Below are 23,610 nucleotides of genomic sequence, written 5' to 3' on the forward strand. Positions count from 1 at the left end.
CCTTTACAAGGTAGGGTATGTGTTTTTCACACAAGCGCTGCCGATCCTTTTCTATATGTACTCGTAATACACCCAGCTTTACTGAGAGCGAGCCTACGATAGAGCTATTTATATCACCGGTAGAGTTTTAATCAGGGGGGCACCGGTAGGCTTTCTGATACACTAAGTAACAGCTAACTTAAGTAAAGCCTTCTGTGTCCTAAAGCCTTACTCTAGACAGAACTGCCTAAAGAGTATACAGTCTTTACACCTTAAGATACATCACGCGATCTACAGCGCTTGTGTGAAAAACACATACTAGGCCTTGTAGGTCCTTCCAGGCTAGACTTAAGCCGCAACCATTCCCAAACGGCGACTGTGACCCGGCTTACCGGGATCAAAGCCTTATTTACCGACAATCAACCACTTTTCCCGCCACCAGCTTTTGCCGTCGCAAAGGGACATGTCTCTTGTAGCCTCGTCTGCTATGCGCGCCAAAGGCAACTCAATATGAGAGGAACTGCATATGGTTGTATGCATGACATGTACTCTGGTGCACAAATAGATCGACAGCTCTACCATGAGAGGTGAAACAGAAGGATCTGCAAGAAAAAACCAACATCTGGACCTTGGGCAAGTCAACAACCTTCGCGCTTGATTTCTTTCGTCCTAGAACTCGCATCACGCGTGTGTGGCTTTGCATCGGTCTGCTCCACCTAGCAGTAGGCTATTACTCAAGGTGTCTTAGATTCGAAAGCTGATACTTTTCCTGCGATCTTTCTTGCCATTCATTCTCTTCGGCTATACATACACGACCTCTTCGTCGCTCACTATCGGTACATAGCTGTCGGCATCACCTTCGCTGTTCCTATCATCACACCGGCGTCAGCACATCACCGCAAACATGTTCGGGCTTCGGCAAGCATTCGTTCTCACCACACTCCTCACATCAGCCTTTGTCTCAGCAGCACCCCATCATCAGGATGAATCGATAGTGGATTGGGACCGACTATCCACGATACTTGATGACATCGACGCCAACGTTCTGCACAACGTCCTTCACAACCTAGCTCCCAAATTCCGTGATGGTGTTTTCAGCAAGGACCGTGCGGCTATCGAGCATGTGCATTCGGAGAACCCAGTGATAGCAAGCAAATTGGTTTACATCGCGAAGCGGCAAAACAATGGCACTACACCAGCTGTAGTAGGCACACCATCTCCCACGAGCGTTGAGGAAGTGGCGCCTACTGTGTCTGACGCGGTCTCCTCGCTCATCACCGCCTCAACCGTCCCTGCACCAACGACAATTGAGATCGCGCCTTCCACCAATCCAGGCGAGGTCGCGGTCTCGACGGTGGGCGGAGGCGTAGTTTTCAGCACGGAGGGAGGCGGCGTTGTAACCCGAACATCCTCGGCTGTGGGTGTTCGGTTCACTCCAAGCACATCGACGCACACATACTACTCAACTGCAGCGGACGGAAGTGTTTCAACAAGCACAAGCTTGGTCGTGGTCAATGCACCAGTCACCGAGACAGCCGTGCCAACTGGTGCCGCCGGCGCCGCTCAAGCATCTGGCGACCCAGGTCTACAGAACGCTGCCGGCCGAACCTCCCAAGACAGCATCTTGCTAGCCATGTTCGGCACTGCGTTAGTGGGCGCCTTGGGCCTTTTCGCTACTTTGTAATCGGCCTACGCTGGCTTGAATTTGCTGCTGCGTCTTAGCGCCTTCTTGCGAACATGCCACTGCACAGCACATACTTGGCTTATGGTATTTCAGCACACATATACTTACTGGATTGAGATAACGAGACACACGAACATTCATTACGACAGGCTCACGACACTCATTTGACGAACATAGAAGAGGTGGAGAGACATCCTCACGGACATAGGCATATATTGGCGTTCTAAACAAAAAAATGTATTAGTGGTATCTATGTAATTGAACGAAGTCACTCCTTACAGATCACGAGCCTGTCGAAGCACAAATTTAGGAATTGAGGAGGAGGTAGGGGGAAGTATATGAGGTCCGCGAAGCTGTTGAAATCAAGATGGGTGGGTAGCTGCACAATTGACAACAAAGACTGAAGGTCTGAATATGCCATCAATCTAAATATCATCGTAAAGCCAGATCTTTGTTGCTTTTCTTCCTTGTAGTCCATGAATGCTTTGTTCACTCTGCCTGTTGTCGAAGAACTTATGACCCTTGTGGTGGGCGAGATCGGGGCCGTGCTTCGGTCGCACCTACCTCACCCGACCACGTTTTGGACCACTCGAACATCCTTTATGTTTTGGCCGCCATCGCTACCTCTACGAAATAATCTTTGTGCATCAGCGCGCGGCAGCTTTTTGCTAGTTCTCATGCTACACCTGCTCGTGATTGGTACTCTTCCTCATGATCATGCTCAAGGCGTGATGCATAATGAAAAGAGAAGCTGATGGCTCATGGCCAACAGACGCCCAAGCAAAACCCTCAGGATCGGCCGAGGGCAGCTGTGAGCGATTCAAGGTTCCAAAAATTCAATGCCTCTCCCGCCAGCAGGAGGGCAAGGTACTATGAACATGTTGCATAGATGACAAAAGACAGCAATAATAAATGGCAAGCTAGGGAAGAAGAGCCTCAGCCAGCGACTCCTCGCGCGACTTTTCACCAATGCCCTCCTTAGCATTACTCCACCTTTTGAACGCGTCAAGCAGGATCTGAGCGAGCAGTTCCCTCAGCAGTTCGACGAGGCAGCGCATCAGCGCAGGGTCTGCAATATCCCCACCACCCATCCAAGAGCGTCAAGCAGGATCTGCACAGGCAGCTCCCTAGCAACTTGAAAAGGTGGCACATCAATCGCAGAGGCATACTTTGGCTTGAAGCCGCTCACAGATCAAGAGAAGGTCAACAGTCGGCCACCCAGACACACCATGGGTCCATCCGATGGTAATGCCAGGGACAAGTGACGTCGTTAAACAGCAGGCCTGCGTGCCCCGTCATCCTCTGTAGGTGTCGGCGACCTGCTGCTTCCAATCCACTTCGACGCCGACCAAGGAGAATCAGTACGAATTCGCTTCGCACAGCCCAAAGGGCTTCACCCTCGATCGCAGTGACATCTTTGGCCTGCCCGAGAAGTCGACTCTGGCTGAGTACGACATCACGGTCAAGCTTCGAATGCCGCCAGCTGCGTCTGGTTTCAGGATAGACAGAGCACTTGTCGATGTGTATGACTGCTAACCTTCTCTTCACCAGATCAAAGCCGATTGCTCGACTGAGAGATCTGTGTCATGGTATCTCGTCCTCCACAGATCATGATCATACCCAAGCGGTGACGTGCTTGTTGAAAGCACAGTCTTGAATGACTCCTCTTGAACATGACCAGGATATGCGGCGTGTACAGTGTCGCCGAGGGTACTCGAAGTACCCTTCGCCAACGGCTGGATGGACCAGCCCTGTACACCTTACACCTGACCAGAGATCGCAAAGAACTTGCTAACTTCCAGCCTGATGTTTCTCGTTTCTGCTTCGAGGCCGAAGAGGGGCTAAGGCGGGCCGTAACACGTATCGATTAAATGTCGCCTGACCAGCAACGCTGGGTTCGTCTCTGCCCACTCGACGCTGAAAGGATCATAGGTTTCTACCGCAGGATTTGGCTGACACGCTGGAGTACCTAGTGAATATCGTTTTCTATCCTTCAAGCTGCGCTCTAACAGATTCGATGGAGGAGAGTTGGCGAGTTGGGTATATTTTGGTGGAAGGAATCAGAAGTTGGAATTGGGAAATTTTAAAGAGCATTTAAACCCGTGCGTTTGCACGCCGAGCTTTGTCACTATGTGCCGGCTTGTGGCGGCTCGCAGTGTCTCGAAGTGGGTCTTCAAAAGTGAAGGTGTTGACGCGATTCACGTTGTCGCTTCGTGGAAGTGCAGGATTCGTTGACTTGTCACAGTCGTCAAACGCAGATCGACCTCTTATACGCGACAAGTTCGAATATTTATCAACTCCACCATTACTCTACTTTTCGACAATTTCTCCTTCCATACAGATTGCTCTTTCCACTCCAGAACTCTTTCCATCCACTTCAGACACGTCGACAAGATGGCACCATCTACAAAGGACAAAGCCGACAAGGCTCAAGGCGCCAACCAGTTCTTCAAACTCGTCGACAGATCGCGTCTTTCACGACCAGAGCGCGAGCGAGGACGAATCGATCGCAAAGGTGAGCAGCTAGCTAAAATTTGTGGTCATATGGCTTATTGATGATACAGACCCAAGCTCGGTCGCCAATGGCCAGTCAAGCCTCCGAAGCTCGAAAGAGCAGGGTGTCTACGAGCAGCCACTAGGTAAGCACGTTCGGTCCTCGATCGATCGGCATTTGCTAAACACTTTCATAGCTTTCAGACCCAATAATGGCGCAGCATTCTTAAAGAAAGATTCTTCTTCTGAGACAGCGTATGCCAACAGTACCGCAAACACATCAGAAGGTAAGCTCAAGCCAAGACCATCATTAGATTCACACTGACATGAGCAGAATCTTCACCAACGGTGTTCACACCAGCTACAACCACAGATCTCGATGAAGATCTTGTACCTTCTAGTCCTTCCACCGACGATGACATGGTCGATGTCGAGCCGACGTCCCCAGAACTGTACGATAGCACAGAAGACGAAGCCGACGATGAGGTCGACGATGAAGTCGATGAAGTCGACGAGGATGAAACAGCTCGATTGCGAGCACAGCAAATAGCCGAAACACACAATCCTGGATCCGAATAGTGCTGTCCGACGGCACTTCCCACACATTCGACTCTCGTCCCACAGTCCCAAACACCGAGCAATGGGACAATGTCCAGGAGATGGCAGCTGGCCTTGCTGCAGCCACCGACTCTATAGTCTACTACAGACTCCGAGGACATGTCAAGTGCGTCACATCCGGGCACTACCATGCTCGAAGTACACCCAAACCACGACCTAATCGTTCCCTCTGCGGTGTGACCGAAACCATTCACTACCCACCCGAGCCTAAGCCCAGCACCAACACCGGGCCCCACCTGCGAGTCGAGACCATCGAGGAGGTCAGACAATCCATCATCGCCGACGGAGGTAAATACATCCCCGGCAAGCTCTTCGGTCGTCGTTACAAGAACCAAGTCCCGCAGGGCCCCTTTGTCCGATGCGTCGATTGCAAGACATGGGAACACAGAAGCTGCGTGCTCTGTCTGGCTGATACTCCCGAGCAAGCTGCTGCCTTCGCTAAGTCCTTTTTTCTCAAGGACTGCGTCGTATATCGGTGCGACGATTGCCAGTTCTAATGTGTCTGAGCGTGGAGTGCGGAGGAGTCAAGGTTGGGCTGAAGGACGGCTGAGAGGGGTTGAAAGGTTGCACGAAGCATGTCTCATGACATTGTCTAACGACTGGCGAACAAGAAGTGGGAGATACCAAAAAAGACACAAGTGTGCGAAGCAGCACGTGAGGCACTGATGACAAACATGTTGTATACATTCAATGAGTATAGCATAGCATAGCATAGCATAGCATATATTAGTGGCGAGCACGTATTGTGCTTTCCACTACCCAATAGAGATGATGCTGAAATTCTATCCAGGAGACTCCACTGTCGGTCTTGGTTTGCAATCTGCGCAGCTTCCCTTTCCAATTGTACCATGCTACCAACCATGCACCTTCTCGATCGTTCTCTACCTACAGTATATCATGGGGCCGACGGCGCGGCACAACGCAGCTGAGGTTGATGGTAATAGAGCTAACTATTTACCCATGGCAATCATCCAACTTTGTAACTGTGAATCAGTCAGTCTTTGTAGTGTTGATAGTAGCGACCATACTGCCAGGGTTCATTGCTATGATATATCGGCCGTCGTTGTAATTGAATGTAGTGCTGGAGTTGTAACAGGGTTAAAACTCAAGGTGTAGCTAGCCAGTGAGATGGCAGGCATCTCCCAGGGACAGTGAGAATAATGTCTGAAGGGTGTGGCGGTGCGACCGACTTGTGGTGTGCATACAGTATCACGCCGCTGGCTATGTATGATAGCCTCGCTTGACTTTCGAAGCCGCAGGTGTAGCTAGCTAGCTGAGCTTCTTGTTGATTGCAGTGGGAGAGAGAAGAAGAAGAGACGGTGTGCGCTGTGTCGATTGCTGGTTGCATGTTGGATGCTCTGGAAGTGTGAAGAGGCACGATTCGTGGCCAGTGAGTGGTCTTCTTGACGATTGCGACGAGGTCCGACTGTATTGTGGTATGGTGTCATTTGCCTGCTATATGTGATACAAAGACAACGGTGAAGAATACGGCGTATGCCTGCCTTGCAATCTGGTACTGAGCATCCTGGTCACAGGCAGTGAAAGGGCCGACGGTGATGACAGGGATGCCCACTGACATGAAGAAGCAGAGCAAGAGGAACGTGTTGACGAAGAAGAAGAGACAGGTCAAAGCTTATATGGCTGCTGTTACCCACCGCAGGTCGGGAAGGCCCCTCGCTCTTCTCTGATCCTCATTCGACCGATCAGACAGTTTCCTGCGGTTCAGACCTGTCACGCCATTCAGAAATGCAGAAGCCCTGACAACTTCGATGGTCGGCGACCCCATTTAGAAGTCTGGCAGGTCATATGGCACAGCCTTAATTTCAGGCAGATACCTCCACAGCCTCAACCAAGCAGCCCAACCCACAATCGTCCGAAGCACCCAAATACCCCATGCCGTCTCGGGATTGAGGAGGACAGGCATATATCCGCCCAGCGGGACCGGCTGCACCTTATCCACATACGGCCTCATATCATCTTCATATTCTCGAAATGCTTGTTCCGGCTGCTGCGGTCGCTCCACAAGCTTCGACGCAAGAACATACGCGCCCAGTATTGCCAGGTTCGTGCCCTGACCGGTAAGAGGCGACGGTGCATATGCTGTGTCACCGAGCAACACACAGCGGCCTCGCGACCATTTGTCCAGCTTGACCTGGCAGAGCTCTTCGAAGTAGTAGTTGTCTGTGTCCATTAGGCCGTTGACCAGTCTGTCGCATTCCCAGCCTGCACCTTGAAAGAGTGTAGCTATTGCTTGCTTTTGTCGTTTTATGTCTCGACTCTCGCGGGCGTCGTGGAGGTCCTGGTCGAATTTGACATAGGATAAATATACAGACGACAGCTCCTTGGTCATAGGCTTGATGCATGCGTTCCGCCGGCCTGGTGCAAGGTAGCAGCGTGCGTAGGGTTTGTCTTGCGGCACTGCTGGTACAGTGAAGAAGGCGACAAATGCCTTGAGAGGCTTGAAGCAGGACTTGTGCTCAGCAGACGGGAGGATCAAATCTCGTGTCTTCGACCTCATGCCGTCACAGATAACCAGGAAATCGGCCGTCTCTTGGGACATCGAATCATTTTTACGATTCTGTATGTCGATGGTGACGCTTGACCCATTCTGCTGTACATTTGTGATCGTGCAGCCATATCGAAAATTGACATTCTCGAAGCTGTTGGCAGCATTCAAGAGTATGCTCCCTAGCGCTGGCCTCATGATTTCAATCTCCTTCGAAGCACCGGTTTCGCCGGCTGGGAAGGTGCCGATGATTTGGCCGGAGTTGCCGATGAAGCAAAACCCTGCTTCATGTGTAGCAGCGGACTCTATTTCACTCAGAAGACCCATTCTCTCGACGATCTCCTGTGCAGGGCCTTCAACATCAATAATCTGTCCTTGCTGATTTTCTGGTGATGAGCGCTCGAGGACTAGGACCTCAAAGTTATGCTTGCCCAGCCAATATGCGAGCACGGTGCCTGCTATTCCTGCTCCGGAGACGATGACTCGTGGTTTTGGCATGCTCGTGGTGACGCTGTCGTTGAGGTCCAATACGAGTAGATGTTGAAGGCAGCGTTGTCAGGGCGTTGCAAAGCTGATGCCAAATTACGGTGACCGAATTTTGTCGAGCGTTCTTGAAAGACCTGTTTTTTCCACCCACTTGCGAACAATAAGTAGGCAACTCGTGGACTGTTGACTTCACAGTCTGTGTCGGAAGCATGTGTGACTGGTGGACCTCAATAGAAAGCTCGGGATCTCGAGCGTAATGTGGATCTCGTCGGCACCGTTGAACCAATCACTGCTCAGCATCGAAAACGCCACAGCGGACAATTTGACTGCCCGCTCCGCTGCCAGAGCGGACTGAATTTGAGCAGGAAGAGCACATGGTGACCTCAGATAGCCGTGACACTGCCCTCGTCTCCGGCTGTAGAAAGTCTGCCATCGGGAAGTATGTGCTTTGCCCTCTCCTTACCCTGGAGGGTGCCAGTCGCAAACAACGGGCCAAGAGCGTCAAAGTCTTCTCCTATTATTGTGAAACAGCGGAGTGGCATCGCATCAGCTGGCGTTGAACCAAGGTCAATGGCGGAATCTTTCAATTGGCGTAGCAGCTGCGCGAGAAACAACTGTGCTGCCCTCCAGTATTTCCGGAATAGCCTGATGGTATCCAGAATGAACAGTAGTGCTTCACGGGCGTTCTCAACCTGGTACCCAGTGTTAAGGTCATCGATGTAGACGGTAGCGGCTAGGTAGAGACAAGATGGATTGAACGGGCACATCTGGAGGAGAGTAAGTACAGCAATTCCTATTCTAGACTCGGTCTGGCTCACCTTTCTAATGTCCATGTATGCCTGAGCTCGCATGATCTCGAGGATCTGTTCAGCAGCACGACGGGCTCTCGAGCTAGAAGTGGCCCCTCTTTCGGACTTTAAAGGCGACTTCTGAGCTAGCGGTGCAGCCGCTTGAAATAGAGTGATGGTGAATCCGTGCAAACACATACTCACAAAGAATGCTAAAGGATCACGAGTAGATGTGGCGCGTAGATGATCTGGAAGTGTCATCAGTATTCTGGAGATTGTGTTGTCGAGCTGTTGGTGCTGTAACCAGAAGTGCTGTTCTTGAAGGTCGTCCTTCATGTCTGGTGCCTTGCGTAGATGATCGGTGCATTTCTTCAGGACCCAGCCTGTCAAGACTGCAGCTGCTATTGGCGGGGAGGATGGCTGAAGCCCATTGATCGTAGCGTCTTTGAAATCTTGCAAGGATTTAAGATTATCCTCCTGGAAGGCTTGTTCAGAAGCTGGTAAGCGAGTTGTGATCTGCAATCATGGTCAGTACTCGGCATTCTTTGCGAATGTCTGTAACATACCTGACCCTCACTGATGCTCGGTCCTTGACCAGACCCTATGCTGGTCCAGCAGTCAGAGTAATAGGCATACCAGAACGTCCTCCGTCGTTCCTCAGCCTCTGTTGCATCCTTTGGTGGATGCAGCAACCTGCACAATTCTCCGCTGGACGATTCTGAACCATCCATCCGATGTAAACCAAGCATCTGAGACATTGCAATGGCGCGCCGGCTGCTCACGAAGGCTCTAGCAGGAGTAGCGGTCTCGGATTCGAACAGCGCGATCAAGAGCCATGTCTGCACATGTGAGACATCCATATGTCCAAGTCCATCGCCCTATCGTACATGAGTAGGTTGGTCAAAGAGTCCGTCTCGGTACTGACTCACCTGCATCTCATCATGCTCAAGGTGCATTCGTGCAGTACGATAAAACGAGACTGAACGATCCTGGAACTTCGAGCTTCTAACAGCTGCGTGTGCCCACATGACGTAACGTAAGCATAGAGGTGGGTGCACTGCTGTTTCCTGCGGTCTGTTCGGGTCGTGCTTTACATGATGGATGAAAGGGACACAAGGATAAACCTCATCAAAGAAGATCTGGTTGCTGTGAAGGTAATGATTCAGCACGTCTTCCCACATTCGACGTACTTCTGTACTCACAGCTCCTGTACTTCGTGCAATTCTGGGAACTTGTCGGTGTCACTGAAGGCTTGCGAAGTGGTCGGCAATGCAATGATGGCGTTGCTCGTATTGGGCCAGTCTTGGCTGTCTATCATGAATGAGAAGTCCGCCGGAGTATCATCGAAGGCAGAATGATTCTGGCCACTCCATGGCATCTCATTGATGTTGTGCACGAAGTCACTTGGCAATGCGGTCCATCGAGGCGTCGCAATCGACGAGTCGTCGGAAGATGATTCTGGTGGGCGGTTTGTGGAAGCCGCATTCAACTGTGCCTCCACCGTTGCTGTATACCGTCAGCAGGATTCTCGAGACTCAATGCTGCCTACCCAATCGCTGCTCAAGTTCCTTTACAGATCTCTTCTTCGGCCCGCGACGCTGTTCACTGGCGGCATATTCGCAATCTTTTGACAGCCGCTTGCAATGAACGCATTTCGGGCGAACACTATCACAACGTATTCGTCGTCGGCGACATTCTAGACAAGCCATGCCGATAAAGACTGAACTTCATGTTGTAGAACGGAGAGTCGACAACATCATCGAGGCTGTGAAGCTACGATGCAATATGATCAGTCAGCCAATAACTTGGTGTTCCGCACCAAGTCACCGAGATGAAACGTATCCACTTATGCATAATCCCTGACACCTGTCTAATCAGGTCAAGATTCTTGCACGGTTACACTGACACGAGTACATATTAATCGAGGCCAGTGTTTATAGCATATCAACGCACGAGAGTAGTCTAGGAGCAGGACAGATTGTGGTATGGTAGAGAACCTTCGGTGCTTCACGTAATTCTATATACTTAGCAAGCACATCTATGCTTGTACTCAGCGCTACTGAGCATGGCCAACGGGCTGGGCACTCTTCACAAACGAGAATTGTGCAGTGCTGCCCAGTAAGAATCCTTCCGGTTGGCCTCCAGCAATCTTGGGATCTGGGCCGATGAAGTTGCTTGGGAAGCCCACATCCAGAGGTGAACCCTTCTCTAGTTCCTCCATCTGCTCATCTGTAAGATGGATGCTCAAGGCTTTGATGTTGTCCTTCAAATGCTCAATCTTTCGACCACCAACAATGGGGAATACGTGCGGAGTCTTCTGCATAACATATGCAAGTGCGACAGCTGTGATCGAAACATCACCATGCTGAGATGCGACTTTCTCAAGTGCCTCGCTGATCTTGGCCTCTTGCTCGGTCTGCTCACCACCCATGAGTGTTCGTATGCCCTCGTTGTTCTTCTTTCGTTCTTCAAGCTGCTTCTTCGTCTGGAACCTTCCACCACCAAGAACGTCCCACGGTGCCAGAGCCATGCCGTAGTGACGGGCCATGGGGATGATTTCGCGCTCGAAATCTCTGATCATCAGGTTCCATCGGCCCTGGTAGACGCTGAATTGTGTCTTGCCTCGGGCTTTGGCGTACTCATTGGCAGCAGAGACAATCCAGGCTGGAGTATCCGAGATACCAAGATACATGACTTTGCCCTGCTCGACTAGGATGTGTAGAGAGTCCATGATCTCCTCGATTGATGTGCTATGATCCCACCAGTGCAAGTATAGCAGATCAATGTAGTCGGTTCCCAATTTCTTCAAGGAGTCTCGGACGCTCATCATCATGCTGCGCTTATGGTTACCGGAGTAGTTGACAGTTTGGGGGGCGCCTGATTTCTTAGCTGGACCAATGTCGTAGTTGCGGTATGCGGTTGTGAACTTTGTAGCAATGACCATCTGATCCCTGTTACCTCGCTCTTTCATCCATTCCCCAATCCATTTCTCGGACTCTTCGTCCTGGTAGTTGTTGGCTATACATTATTAGCTGTCGGTCGAGAGAAGAGGTATGCAGAATGTTCACCTGTATCAATGAAGTTTCCGCCTGCCTATGAATCCATTAGTGGTGATATGAAAACAGCTCTTTGGAACTTACCTCGAAGTAAGCATCCATCAGCTTGAAGGACTGTTCCTTGTTCATGCTCCCCATGAAGTCCTTCCATGCCTCCCCAATGCTCATGGCCCCGAGCTGGAAAGGCGAGACACGTACACCAGCCGTCGAGCTGAGGATACGGTACCTACCCAGCTCTGTGGGAGGCTCTGGTGCTGGCTTGAAGATATCAGACATCTTGAGAGTTTCCGATCTGGTTCTTATTCGAGTTCAGTACTGTACTCTTTGGAAGGAACGTGGGCTTTGGAGGTGTAGAGCTTGAAGTGTTTATGTCCGGAAATGCCTGGGGAATATATACTTTGCTGTACGTCACACAGCTCTTGCTCAACATCGTGCCTCACCGCACCTTCCCACCATGTCGGCCGCGCTTTCCCCTATGCCTTAATTTCCTGCTCTCGCATCTTTTCCATATCACCGTCGGTAGTTGCGAAAGCATCGCCCAGGCCTCCGTCGGTGGACGAGAGCAATAGACAAAGAGCTCTTTCACCAACAAATCCTTTCGGCTCATTCGGACGAGCGCGGACGACCCGTGAATCGCACCGTCATGCGAGGTAAGTTTGACTCTGCGCTCCGCGGAATGCTAGTGGACATACTTCTTAAATCCGGCGCTTGATGCCGAGCATGTAAAGGTCCTGCTGCATATGAAACTCGAAATGCTATCGAAAGGCAAGGAGAGAGAAACTAGATGAGACGACATTGAGGGGATCCTACTTGCGCTCGCCTCGTAGCGAGAGATGCAGGTTCGGACCGCACTGCACGATTCGCGGGTCGCCTGACCACATTTCACGATCCTTCTTCGCCTTCTTGAGAACTCCGTGCAGTACGGGTAAGCATAAAGATAAGACAATGTCACGCGCAACCGTAGACTCACTGGCGAGCTTACAAGTCTAAAGCCAATCAAGTTTTCGAAAAGAGCATTAGTATGATGCGCTAATGGCGATAATGAACGGAACAAAGGAGTACCCATCGGTGGTGACATGATTGCTAGTGCTTCTCCAGTTCTAGAACGATATGACACAGTCTATCGCGGCTTCACCCCTCTGCTTTATGAGCAGCTTCGAAATCCCTTCTCATAAGGCTGCTTCTTGTTTGAACCTTGTCGAATGGGAGCAAAGCGTTTTTTGCTCCAAGCTTATGATCGCCTGACCTATGCCTCACTTGAAACACAGCCTTCTGTTACCATTCGTGGCATAGGTGATTGCCTTCAGCCTCGCCCTCCGGCAGACCAAACAGCTGTTATATTGCCACATCTTGCATTTACCGCATTAGACAAAATGACCATTAGGATCCTGCGTACCACAAGCACAGCTGATAATGCTGTCAACGTCGTCTTGACTTCCGACCGTACCAATAGTGCTCGTAGCTTCCTCGGTGTGTGCGATACCTTCCTTGGGAGCCGTATCTGCTCTATGACCAAGACCTGCATCGATGTAGTTGTCAGGCTCTCCATTCACTCAGCCAAGACATGACTCTCCTACTGCTACGCGCATCTCTTGCAATGGTTATCGGCTGCTGTCCTTCATCTGCAAGTTGTCTATGACCCACTGGACTTCCTTTAGCACTGCATCAGGTCGATCTCGAACGACATGATGCCCACAGTCCGGCAGGTGGACGTACCTATGCTGTTTCGAGAGCTGCAGTTGTGCCTTTTCCAGAATTTTATCCTGCTTCTCGGCTTCTGCCAACATCTGCCTCTGGGCAAGCGTCATCGATGGTGACACAGTGTTAGTCTGGGCAACTGTCGTATGTTCCAGCTCGTCAAGCGCCCGCCGCTTCTCTTTCAATGAGTCACCACGGATGACTACGAGTGGCTTTGAGCCCAACCACTCCTTACCTCCATTCCATGGTTGACGTCCAGCCATGTTGGCGGGCTCCTGGCTTTTGCCTGTTTCCACTAGCACGATTCCTGCCACATCTTGGGGGTGCTCATATAGGTACTGCTTCGCAAAGGTACCGCCGTACGAGTGGGCAAGCAGAATGTATGGTGCTGAAATTGGCGTTGAGCGGAGATACTCCTGAAGTAACTGAACATGTTCTGCAACGGATACAGTAGAAGGGCCACGATCGAACATAATCCAGCTCCACTTCTTGCCAAGTATATCAAGTAGCGGAGCCCACGGTCCTGCGGCATATTTCCCAGAGCCATGGAAGCAGACGATGGTTGGGCCGTTCGTGGCTGCTGAAGTGATCTCGTGTGGGGAGTGGCAAACCACTATGCTTCCGTCTTTGAGAAAGTCATGTGTGGCTGGTCGCTTTCCGGTATTCTGGTCCATCCTGGCAGGCGTGCAATTGGAATGGTAAGCTGGTGAAATGTTCCAGCGAATCGATGTAACGACTCGAACCAGGCGGCGCCGATGCAATGCCCGACTGTCTTCCCAAGCTAGGATATGTTCAATAGCTCGTCCGGGCTATGCCTAGATAATGCGCCTTGCCGTACAAATTTGCCAAACTTTGCCCACATCGATATTTCGGCAGGATGTATTATGCGTCAAGGTGTGCCGGCCAAGGCTCCTGTGATCAGTGGGGCTTGGGACAAGCAATATCAAAGGAAGGAGACAAATGCCTTTTGCAATCGATTACAGTGCAACAGAAACAGAGGTCCTCCTTCGGTCGAACCTACCTAGAGCACTGGTCTCCACCTTTCCATACTGTTTTAGAGGTGTCTGTTTGGCGTGCTAAGTATTTTGGCTGAGATATCGATGTCCTTACGCTGATGCCTGGCGGCCTTGCACAAAACATATATGAATTTTGGCATCTGGTGAAACAGTATGACAGCTCTGTCTATCAGAACCCCTGCGGTATTAGTACATTATATGTCACCTTTACTCAGAGAGTCAGTGAAGTGACTACTCAACCACAGGACGGAGGCATAGAGCGAGGATAAGGGTGTTCACCATAGGTATAGGGTATGGCTAGCAATTTCAATGACCATTGCGTTAGTAGTTGTAAGTAGTGATCGGTTAGTACGTTCTAGTAGTGATTCAGCATGAGCAGTAATCGGCCGACGAGCACAAGACCTCGGAGCTGATTCGTTCTCACGAAAGGAACGAGGACAGATACTTTCTCAAGTGTCACTGATCCCACTCACCTAAGCGCCATAGAATAATTCCCGACGGATAGTGTCGAGCCAACCCAACTCAGTCACATATTCGTGAAGTATTTTTCCAATCCACACATGCCAATCGTCTTGAAAGTAACCGAATGCGATCATCGCTGAGTAGTACTCATAGTATTTGGGATAGAATGCAGCATACTCCCAATCGATGATGCACGGAGTACCGTCGTTCCTCACGATAATGTTCTTACGCTGAAGGTCGTTATGGGTGAAAACAGCAGGATGTCCGACAAGGACCGTTGGCAGAACTCGGCGAAGGTATTCGCCCCTTTGTGGGAAGTGGGTAGGAAGATATCTTTCCACGATGGCGTCAATGAATTGGCTCTGCGTCTCAAATGGTCCACATATACGATCGAACTCGTCATCTTCAAGTGTCATGAAGATCTGGTCAAAGTAGGCTCGTCGTCCCAGCCTGCCGTAGTAGCCCTGCGACGGAATGCGACGAAGCTCGTCGAGATGAGCACGCAATTTCGCTGCGATGTTTTCCTTCGTCAAATCATTCAGATCCTCCCACTGTGACATCAGGTTTTCACCTGCAACATATCCCATGATAATATACTTGACATTTGTCTTCTCGTCGCAGAAAATCGCATATACTTCTGGTACGTCAATGTTGCACGACTCCCTGATGAAGAGCAGATTTTCGCCTTCAATGAGATCTATATCGTGTCCGTACTTGGCGACATAATGTTCTCCGATACGTACGACATAACGCTCGCCACGCTCTGCTGAGAGCACTTGCTTTGACAAGGTGATCTCTGCAATAGATGGCAGTGGGGCAGGAAGTCTTCCAACAGGCATATAGTAGGGCAGCGTAAGAGGGAAAGAGGTTGGCATCTGGGGCGACAGCTGATCTGGCGTGCTAGAGGTATATAGGTCAGAAGAGGTCCCTTTCGGATCAGGGTCAGAAGAAGGCGTAGTTGCGTCGCGATGCGACCAAGCAAGAAAACCGGGACCTATTCAGGTCGTATGCTTTCGAGGTATTCCCACGGAACAACCATTACTTAGGTCACAATGCGGTCCTCGAATGTATCATCGGTGACGGGGATGGACTCTCTGCTGTGGGTCTGCTTTGATGTTTGTTCGTGCGATAGCTTGAAAGATCGCGGTCATGCCCAAACGCGGTGGCAAAATAGTGTAGCAGCAGATATCTCAGGCAGTAAAGCATGCACCGGATCAGCCACCAGAACAGGTGAGCGTTGAGACGGGTCGTTGAAAATCCTTTTTGGGCTGTTCAGCTTTTCAGCTTTTGCGCAAAAGAATGTTCTGTTTCCGCAGGAAGTACTGAAAGTCAAGGTGTCCTGGTTGCAGATTCTGCGGTCAGAGAGACACACAAAACGGACATATCTAGATCGAATATCAGAATATTTCCTTCGCAATCGACCATAGGGTCTGGAAAATAGGGGTTCCCGTTCGATCACCCGTACTCAAGCCAGGCGCCGACAGATTAGTAGTTGGGTCGGTGACGACCAGCGAATCCCTGCTGTTGATTGTTTTTTGCTTTTTTTTCGTGTGAAAGCTTGAAAATATGCGGTCTGCGGGATCGCGAAATTGTGTGGCGGCGGACGTCTCAGGCAGAAGTTTATGTAGTGGATTCCGCCAGGCATCAACACTTTCTTCGTCGTCACGGTGCCTGCCGTCACTTTTTGCATGCGGTCCTGCCATGTCCTTAGAAAGAAATCACATAACATACCTCAACCATATCACCGCTCAACTCTACCCAAAAGCACTAAACTTCGTCCAGTCTCGGAATCCTCTAACGAAACCCAGTACATTCCACGGACGCAATTGCCCATCTCCGAAACCTCGAATCTTCGAATCACAGGCAAAGCACTAGAAGTCTGTAGTCGCATACCTTTCGTGCCGTTCTGCGTCACACATAAACCCATCAGAGCCAGCGCGCTCAACAACCTCCTACACACCACAGCCATGCCCCCCATCCGCTCCGCCAAAGGCAAAAAGCCACCCCCCGCCGGCTTCGACGACATAGAAGACACCCTCCTCTCCTACAGCAACAAAATGCGCGACGCCCAAAACGCCAGCACAGACGGCAAAAAGAAACACGAGACCCTCTGGCCCATCTTCCAGATATCTCACGCCCGCAGCCGCTACGTCTACGACCTGTACTACACGCGCGAGGCCATCTCGAAACAACTGTACGAGTATCTGCTGAAGAACGGGTATGCGGATGCAAACCTGATAGCGAAGTGGAAGAAGCAGGGGTATGAGAAGTTGTGTTGTTTGAGGTGTGTGCAGACTAAGGAGACGAATTTTGGGGGGAGTTGTGTTTGTCGGGTGCCGAAGGGGGCGTTGAGGAAGAAGGATGAGGGGGAGGATGGGGGTGGTGGGGGTGGGGTGCAGTGTGTTAATTGTGGGTGTAGGGGGTGTGCTAGTAGTGATTGAGGTGGTCCGCAAGCGTATCGTGGTGTCCATGTGTACTGGCATCGCATATTGATTCCCGACTACTACTGGAACTGGAGGAGCAGATATCGATTGGGCAGGTATTATGATTGCTAAAGCTTACCAACCGGTCATCTGACGACGACACATGTTTGTTGATCAACCAAGCTAGCCAGCGTCTGTGGCATTGCGCCAGTGGAAAAGAAGACTCGGCAGCGAATGTGGCAGAATGTAGACTGGCATCTCCTATGACCACCGTCGGCATTCATGTGGGCTCTTGCGAGAGGAGCAAAGAGCAATAGCATATTGCTTCCTCAAGCCGCGCGGCGTGGCCAGCAAGTCTGTTTTTCGGCAAAGTCGAGGGTGCTTTTTCAGGAGGCTACTTGAGGTTCGATATCGAGAAGAGGAACACAAATGATGGGCAAGTGCATCTACGAGCTACGAATATGATACCCAACCAATTCACACCAGGCAATGAGAAATGAGAAACCCCTTTCGAGGTACCAACTGCGTACAGCACTGTGAAAGTGCCGACCGTCCGGATTTGGTTTTGCTCGAGTATATCGTTTTGTGGTCATGTACCAAGCTTATGTTTCGTATGACCGTCTCTTGCTCTATGCTCGTCGAAGGATATCATAACGTGCCATGCCAAGCCATGGCTCCTGCTCGTGGTTGTAGGCAGATGTGCGCCATTGCCGATCGTAATGTGTCTTACTTAGACAATGCTCAGCTTAGTAGCAGCAATATCCAGCGCATCAACATCAGCCGTCAATCTTGCAAACGCCTTCTTCGTTCCATCCGGTCGAACCAGCGTGTTGATCTTGACAGTCTCGACATCATACAGCTTCTTGAGTGCCTCCTTGATCTGTCTCTTGTTGGCCTTGACATCAACAATGAAGACGAGTGTGTTGTTCTCCTCAATCTTCTTCATCGCACTCTCCGTGTTAAGAGGGTGGATGATGATCTTGTGGTGGTCGAGACGGGGCTCATGAGGAACAGACTTTCGTGGGTAGCGTGGGGCTCGCGAGAGCTGGAGGGTCTTTGGTCTGTGGAAGGTTGTGCTGAATCGGACCTTGTTGGCTTTGTGGCCGTGTACGCCCTTGAGGGTTGCTTTGGCGGCATCTCGTGCCTTTGCAGAGGGTTTCTTGGGGTTTGAGCCTGGAGGTTTTGTTAGTGATTTTGTCGCAAGCGTTCCAGCGCCGCACATGGTGCGCGAGACGCTTGTGTGGACGGCGTTATAGCTTACCCTTGGGTGTCTGCTTTGGAACGGCCATTGTGAAGTTGTGTGATGGCTTGATCTGACCGTGGGAGCGAAAGATGGTGGTGTATCAAAGTGTGTGCGTCTGTAACCAAAATTATTGACCGGCCTCTCCGTAATCTTGGCAGTCGGGAAAGTGGGCTTGTCACGTGACCTAGACTCTACCTCGTGCCTTCTGAGCCGCCTCATAAGATCGCTCCGGGCTTGGTGGGCATCTTGCCCTCCTCGGTTCTGTCACAAAGTCGTGCGAAACAAAACGATTCATCGTACGATCTCATTATGACCGTAGATCAGACAAACAACGGCATTGATCATGATGATGACACTGATGCTATCCTTGCCGAGCTCGAGGCAGAGGCTGAGGACACGTCTTCAGCCGCATATCAGCAGAGAGTGAAGGAGCTACAAGCCGAGGCAGGCAAGTCTTCTACTAATGGTTCTTCTGGAATGCCTGCCACGACCGCACGGCAAGACTCGTATCTCTACCTGAGGTCTGATGATGAGACGCTACGATTTACGACTGAGCATGAAAGAGCCATAGTTCATTTCCGCCATTCAGACTTCGCTCGCTGTGCCATCATGGACGAGCATCTTGACCGCATCGCGCAGAGACATAGCTACACCGAGTCTAGTGGGGAGGAAATTGCATTCGCAAGAGTCGATGTCACGAATACGCCTTTCGTTGTTGAGAAGCTTGGTATCAGAGTGCTGCCTTGTGTTATTGGTTTCGCTAAGGGAATCGCGAAAGGCAAGGTGGTGGGCTTCGAGGGTATCTGTTGGGACGGCAGAGAAAAAGACGCAAAGGTCTCGAGAGCGCTGGAAGAGAGGTTGTGTGAATGGGGCCTGTTAAGGCAGAAGATGTTGGCTGATGAGCATGACACGGATTCAGATGATGAAGGTGAGGAAGAAGTGAAGAGTCGAAGAGGTATCAATGGCAGACGCGGGATCACAGGCGCCAAGCAGAAGGTCACTGATGAGGCGGACGATTGGGATTGATGCTGCAAGCATTGTCTTGACTTTGAATTGATGGTTAAGGGTCTTATCACTTTACCGTCGCAATATGTTGATTGCAAGATCATGCTTAAATCTTACCTGAAGCTCGAGGAGATCATTCAGGATTTGACGCTATTTCGGCTGCTGGATGTCATTTCGATCTGCCGGTTCGAGATTACATGTCCGATCGAGACCGTGTCTTACCCACAGTTGTGCGTAGTCACTGGCATATTATCTCTCCGGAATCACAAATACGACATATTCAAGGCCCACTAGGCATTCTCGTATCAGAAGGAGTAGAAACCACCGGTCTACGAACCTCATCGCAATCGCAATGAAGCAGGAAGAATATCGACTGCTACTCGAGCGCCGGCGCAACGAACAAAGACAGACTCTCAACCAATTCGCCGATGGACTGTCTCAACCAACAGATCCGCAGATTCAATCTGCTCATCTTCGACCATTCCATTTACCACAACTTCCGCAAACACAATCAAAATTCATGGTAAAGTTAGGAGGCGTCCCAGAAATCAGACTCCAGATCTTCCGAAACCTGATGGTGGATAACAGACTGTCGGACGACAATTATTCCAACTTCTGCCCGTATGTGCTTCGGGTTTGTCAGAGCTGGTATCGAGAGGCAGCCGATATGCTGTATCACGAGAACACCATCGTCGTTGATGTAACCTTGAGATGGGCAAGCCGCCTACACGAGATCAAGCTTCTAGGAGAACAATGTTGGGTCACTTGGGCCGGCAGTTCAGATGCCACCTATGGAATGAGACCAGAGTTTCCTCAAGGTCTAGTACGATACTCCGAGAAGATTCTCCTGCGTCTCAATGATAAGATCGATTGGGCCAGCTATCAAGCTCAGTCTGCATTCTATTATCCGATCCTCGCCACACTCTGTCGCAGCTTAATACATCTCGTGTATGGCAAGCACGTCACATACAGTATATCAGCCGCCGACAAACGCAGATGCAGCTAATAGCCATTGCATCGACTTTCAACGAACAGCTTCGAGCATTTAGGTTGCTAAGATGTCGAAGTGCCGACTTCAAGGGTTTCCCTGGAACAGCCGGCTCGGCGCTGGAAACCACCTTGGCCGTCAACAAGCGAGTCATGACTTCGAAGACCCCACCGGTCGATACTCTGATGGAGCTTGCTGCTACAAATGCATATCTCGAAGATATTAGAAAGCGCTTCTTCCCGAGCTCAGCAACTAGTGCTGCACGAGATTTTTCAAGGAAGGTGAGAGACATGGCTTGCTTGGCACAGAAATGGGATGTAAAGGGCTTCAGGAGTGCGGCTAGAGAGCTGATCGGGTTCGGCAAGGAGAAAGAGGAACACTTGGCGAAGCTGAGGCAGCATGCGGAAGGTGTGATGCTATCGCCGAGGACTTGAATTATGCCATGGCTTTGTGCAGCTGATATCTAAGGCATTCAAGCTGACAATTAGAGGATCAGACAGGGGCAGCAGACAGAAAGCGGAGTGAACTCATAAATAGAACCAGTCAATAACAAGAAGTTCCATTCTTGAATGCCTACTCCTGCTTCGAACGTTGTTGATTATTCTTCTTGTGCAGACATCGAAAGGCTTCCGCAGGCTCTGCTGCACTGCATGCCAGAATCACAGTGTCTTAGCGCTGGTAGGAGCGCCGGACATTCCCGTATTACCTGTCATGGTGTGCTACACGCCACAATACTGCTGTAACATCCGGTACAAAGCCGAACTGGCTAATAGATCTGTGGTATGTACGAATGTTATGAAGCTGAACAGCTCGAATAGATCCGCGAACATTTACTTCAGCCGGAATGCGTAGACGACCAGAACGCTTGACTACGGGCATGCTTGTGGTGGTCCTCCCTATAGGCGTTGACAGCTCAATCGTAGAGATTTCGGCGGATTTGTCCGGGCACCTTTGGCGTTCGCAATTCCAGTTTACGGTGGAACATTGAGCACGATAGGGACGATCATCACGAATAAATATAGCGTGCTTCATGTACTCTTCGCGACCTCCTTCCTGCCGCTATGGATCCTATGATGATACGCAAAATGGCCATGCACTGCTGGGAAGCCACTGCGTGTGCCTCGACATGGCGTTCGATCGTACCTGGTGATAGGTTATCATGGCCAACAACCGCCTGCACATTTGACACCAGCACAAGGGTGGCCTGTTGTGATCTTTGAAACCGAGCGAACCAGTGCCCGTTTTCCTCGAGCCGTTTGGAACTTCTGATGGTAATGTGCCTAAGAGGATACGCTGATGACCTTTTCTGGGCATATAACACACCATTTGCCAGGTGATGTTCTTTCCGCACGTTGTGCGTCAATCACCCATTTGACTGACGACAAATATATGATATAGCCCAGACTGATCGACGGACCGGCTGAGCAGTTGCCTTCGACTGACCATCTGAAGATATCACAAACGAGCAGTGTTAACAGCGATCCAGAACACCAGCTATGATTATCGCGAAGCCCGTGATGACGGCTCCGTTGATCTTCGTTGTCTCTGCCTTTGTCACAGAGTACACGACCAGAGTCAGCCATACTTGGAATAGCCACCCCTTTGTGCTCCACATCTCAAGAATCCTTTGCACAGCAGATGGCTGCTCATTGTCACCGAGTTCTAGCTTGCGCGCTCATTGGTACATTCGCCCTTCTTTCAATTGCTTCCTGGCTAGATACATAAGCATTAGTACATGTCTGAACCTTGGCGATCTTCCTTGGGACAAACATTAATCCATTCTTTAATACACGCTTCTACCATCGATTTTACCCTATCTTCCTGGACATCATTCGATAGCGTGTTCACGTACATACCACAAGATGATGCGAACTTTCACAGCCGTGGTGGCTCTGGCAGCCGGCCTCGCCTCAGCAGTTCCATCAGTACCACATTTCCAACCGCGCGATGGAGATCACTTTTCGACCGGAAATGCGACCAATGGAACAGCACACAAGCTGATCGTCAGTGGTCCTAGTCAGATCCTGGCCGTTGACTTCAACGGCACCGCCTTCATCCCAACCAAGAACAACTTCACAGACTACGGCAAACTAGCCAGCTGGATGGCCTTCAAGGAGCCAAACCTGCTATATGCTGTGGACGAATACTCAGCTGGTACCCGACTCTTCGGCTTCGATCCTCGCAACGGCATTCTTTCCAAAGAGCTCGGAGTCTTGGAAGGCTCTACAGGCGTTGTGCATCTCGCCTTCAACAAGCCAAAGACCCGCCTGATCGGTTCCTCGTACACCAATGGCTCCATTGACATCTGGGACTCATCGGCTCCCGACGGAAGTCTCGAGCTAGTCTCGACTGTCCTTCTGCGAGGCGAGCACGGACCGAACCCTGAAGGACAGACGAGCCTCCGCGCCTTCCAGGCGGTCCTCGACCACAGTGGCGACTTCTTCGCCATCAATGACTTTGGCGGCGATAGAATTCATATCCTCGATGCTCGAAACGACGCATACGGCATCACAAATGCGACCATCAAGCTCGATCCTGGCGCTGGTCCCAGACACGGCGCTTTCATCTCCCTCAAAGGGGACGGCAAAGCGAGTCACTACGTCGTCGTCTGCCAGCTGACCAACGAGCTCCACCTCTTCAGTGTCTCCTACGGCACTTCATCCGGAATGGACATGAAATTCATGCAGAAGCTCAGTACCTACGGTGCAGCCTTCCCTCCTGCAAATGCCACAAGCGCTGCCGCAGGTGAACTCGTCGTAGCCAGCAACGGTGCCATCTACGTCAGTAACCGTCAGTCAGGTAACGAGACCGACAGCATCAGCCACTTCGGGCTCGAGAAGAAAGCTGAGAACGACGACACGCCCATTCTGATCTTTAAGAAGCAGGTGAGCAGTGGTGGTCTTAAGCCTCGAATGATGAGTCTGAGTAAGGATGAGTCTGTCATGTTTGTGGCTAATACGGATGGTGAGAATGGTCTTGTTGCGCTTGCTCACGACAAGAAGACTAGTATGTTGACTGAGGCGCCGCTTGCTGTGATGAAGAACAGCGTGTTTTCATCTCAGCCTGCGGGTAAAGGGTTTGGCCCAGTGTTCGTTCAGGAGTTGTGAGAACTTGAGATATAAATCTGTTGGCGTTTGGTAGGGTACATGTGGTCACTGGCTGACC

The 23,610-nt window shown here is 50.8% G+C and overlaps 12 protein-coding genes across 12 annotated transcripts; 6 read left to right on the forward strand and 6 right to left on the reverse strand.

Annotated features, from left to right (window-relative positions):
* Positions 1–883: 883 nt before the first annotated feature.
* On the forward strand, positions 884–1,663 carry PMZ80_005791 (uncharacterized protein; the record flags this gene model as incomplete). Its single annotated transcript, XM_064874208.1, has 1 exon — positions 884–1,663. One exon carries the CDS (start codon positions 884–886, stop codon positions 1,661–1,663), a length of 780 nt encoding a protein of 259 aa, XP_064729930.1.
* Positions 1,664–4,057: 2,394 nt separating this feature from the next.
* On the forward strand, positions 4,058–4,735 carry PMZ80_005792 (uncharacterized protein; the record flags this gene model as incomplete). Its single annotated transcript, XM_064874209.1, has 4 exons — positions 4,058–4,178; positions 4,228–4,302; positions 4,354–4,443; positions 4,491–4,735. 4 exons carry the CDS (start codon positions 4,058–4,060, stop codon positions 4,733–4,735), a joined length of 531 nt encoding a protein of 176 aa, XP_064729931.1.
* Positions 4,736–6,560: 1,825 nt separating this feature from the next.
* Positions 6,561–7,778, reverse strand: PMZ80_005793 (uncharacterized protein; the record flags this gene model as incomplete). Its single annotated transcript, XM_064874210.1, has 1 exon — positions 6,561–7,778. The coding sequence occupies one exon, from the start codon at positions 7,776–7,778 to the stop codon at positions 6,561–6,563; it is 1,218 nt and encodes a 405-aa protein (XP_064729932.1).
* Positions 7,779–8,149: 371 nt separating this feature from the next.
* Positions 8,150–9,510, reverse strand: PMZ80_005794 (uncharacterized protein; the record flags this gene model as incomplete). Its single annotated transcript, XM_064874211.1, has 3 exons — positions 8,150–9,070; positions 9,121–9,432; positions 9,484–9,510. 3 exons carry the CDS (start codon positions 9,508–9,510, stop codon positions 8,150–8,152), a joined length of 1,260 nt encoding a protein of 419 aa, XP_064729933.1.
* A 242-nt stretch (positions 9,511–9,752) lies between these two features.
* Positions 9,753–11,886, reverse strand: AAD14 (putative aryl-alcohol dehydrogenase aad14; the record flags this gene model as incomplete). The annotated part of the gene is made up of 4 exons (XM_064874212.1): positions 9,753–10,060; positions 10,640–11,572; positions 11,623–11,647; positions 11,695–11,886. 4 exons carry the CDS (start codon positions 11,884–11,886, stop codon positions 9,753–9,755), a joined length of 1,458 nt encoding a protein of 485 aa, XP_064729934.1.
* Positions 11,887–13,211: 1,325 nt separating this feature from the next.
* On the reverse strand, positions 13,212–13,982 carry PMZ80_005796 (uncharacterized protein; the record flags this gene model as incomplete). The annotated part of the gene is made up of 1 exon (XM_064874213.1): positions 13,212–13,982. One exon carries the CDS (start codon positions 13,980–13,982, stop codon positions 13,212–13,214), a length of 771 nt encoding a protein of 256 aa, XP_064729935.1.
* An 815-nt stretch (positions 13,983–14,797) lies between these two features.
* Positions 14,798–15,661, reverse strand: PMZ80_005797 (uncharacterized protein; the record flags this gene model as incomplete). Its single annotated transcript, XM_064874214.1, has 1 exon — positions 14,798–15,661. The coding sequence occupies one exon, from the start codon at positions 15,659–15,661 to the stop codon at positions 14,798–14,800; it is 864 nt and encodes a 287-aa protein (XP_064729936.1).
* A 1,092-nt stretch (positions 15,662–16,753) lies between these two features.
* BUD31 (Component of the SF3b subcomplex of the U2 snRNP) lies at positions 16,754–17,227 on the forward strand (the record flags this gene model as incomplete). Its single annotated transcript, XM_064874215.1, has 1 exon — positions 16,754–17,227. One exon carries the CDS (start codon positions 16,754–16,756, stop codon positions 17,225–17,227), a length of 474 nt encoding a protein of 157 aa, XP_064729937.1.
* A 712-nt stretch (positions 17,228–17,939) lies between these two features.
* RPL25 (60S ribosomal protein L25) lies at positions 17,940–18,498 on the reverse strand (the record flags this gene model as incomplete). Its single annotated transcript, XM_064874216.1, has 2 exons — positions 17,940–18,382; positions 18,471–18,498. 2 exons carry the CDS (start codon positions 18,496–18,498, stop codon positions 17,940–17,942), a joined length of 471 nt encoding a protein of 156 aa, XP_064729938.1.
* A 263-nt stretch (positions 18,499–18,761) lies between these two features.
* PMZ80_005800 (uncharacterized protein) lies at positions 18,762–19,478 on the forward strand (the record flags this gene model as incomplete). The annotated part of the gene is made up of 1 exon (XM_064874217.1): positions 18,762–19,478. The coding sequence occupies one exon, from the start codon at positions 18,762–18,764 to the stop codon at positions 19,476–19,478; it is 717 nt and encodes a 238-aa protein (XP_064729939.1).
* A 331-nt stretch (positions 19,479–19,809) lies between these two features.
* On the forward strand, positions 19,810–20,879 carry PMZ80_005801 (uncharacterized protein; the record flags this gene model as incomplete). Its single annotated transcript, XM_064874218.1, has 2 exons — positions 19,810–20,403; positions 20,454–20,879. The coding sequence occupies 2 exons, from the start codon at positions 19,810–19,812 to the stop codon at positions 20,877–20,879; spliced, it is 1,020 nt and encodes a 339-aa protein (XP_064729940.1).
* Positions 20,880–22,307: 1,428 nt separating this feature from the next.
* On the forward strand, positions 22,308–23,552 carry PMZ80_005802 (uncharacterized protein; the record flags this gene model as incomplete). The annotated part of the gene is made up of 1 exon (XM_064874219.1): positions 22,308–23,552. One exon carries the CDS (start codon positions 22,308–22,310, stop codon positions 23,550–23,552), a length of 1,245 nt encoding a protein of 414 aa, XP_064729941.1.
* Positions 23,553–23,610: the final 58 nt, after the last annotated feature.

Source organism: Knufia obscura (assembly GCF_036327395.1).
Source record: "Knufia obscura strain CCFEE 5817 isolate CBS 148926 chromosome Unknown scaffold_6, whole genome shotgun sequence".
NCBI classification, from domain to species: Eukaryota; Fungi; Ascomycota; class Eurotiomycetes; order Chaetothyriales; family Trichomeriaceae; genus Knufia; species Knufia obscura.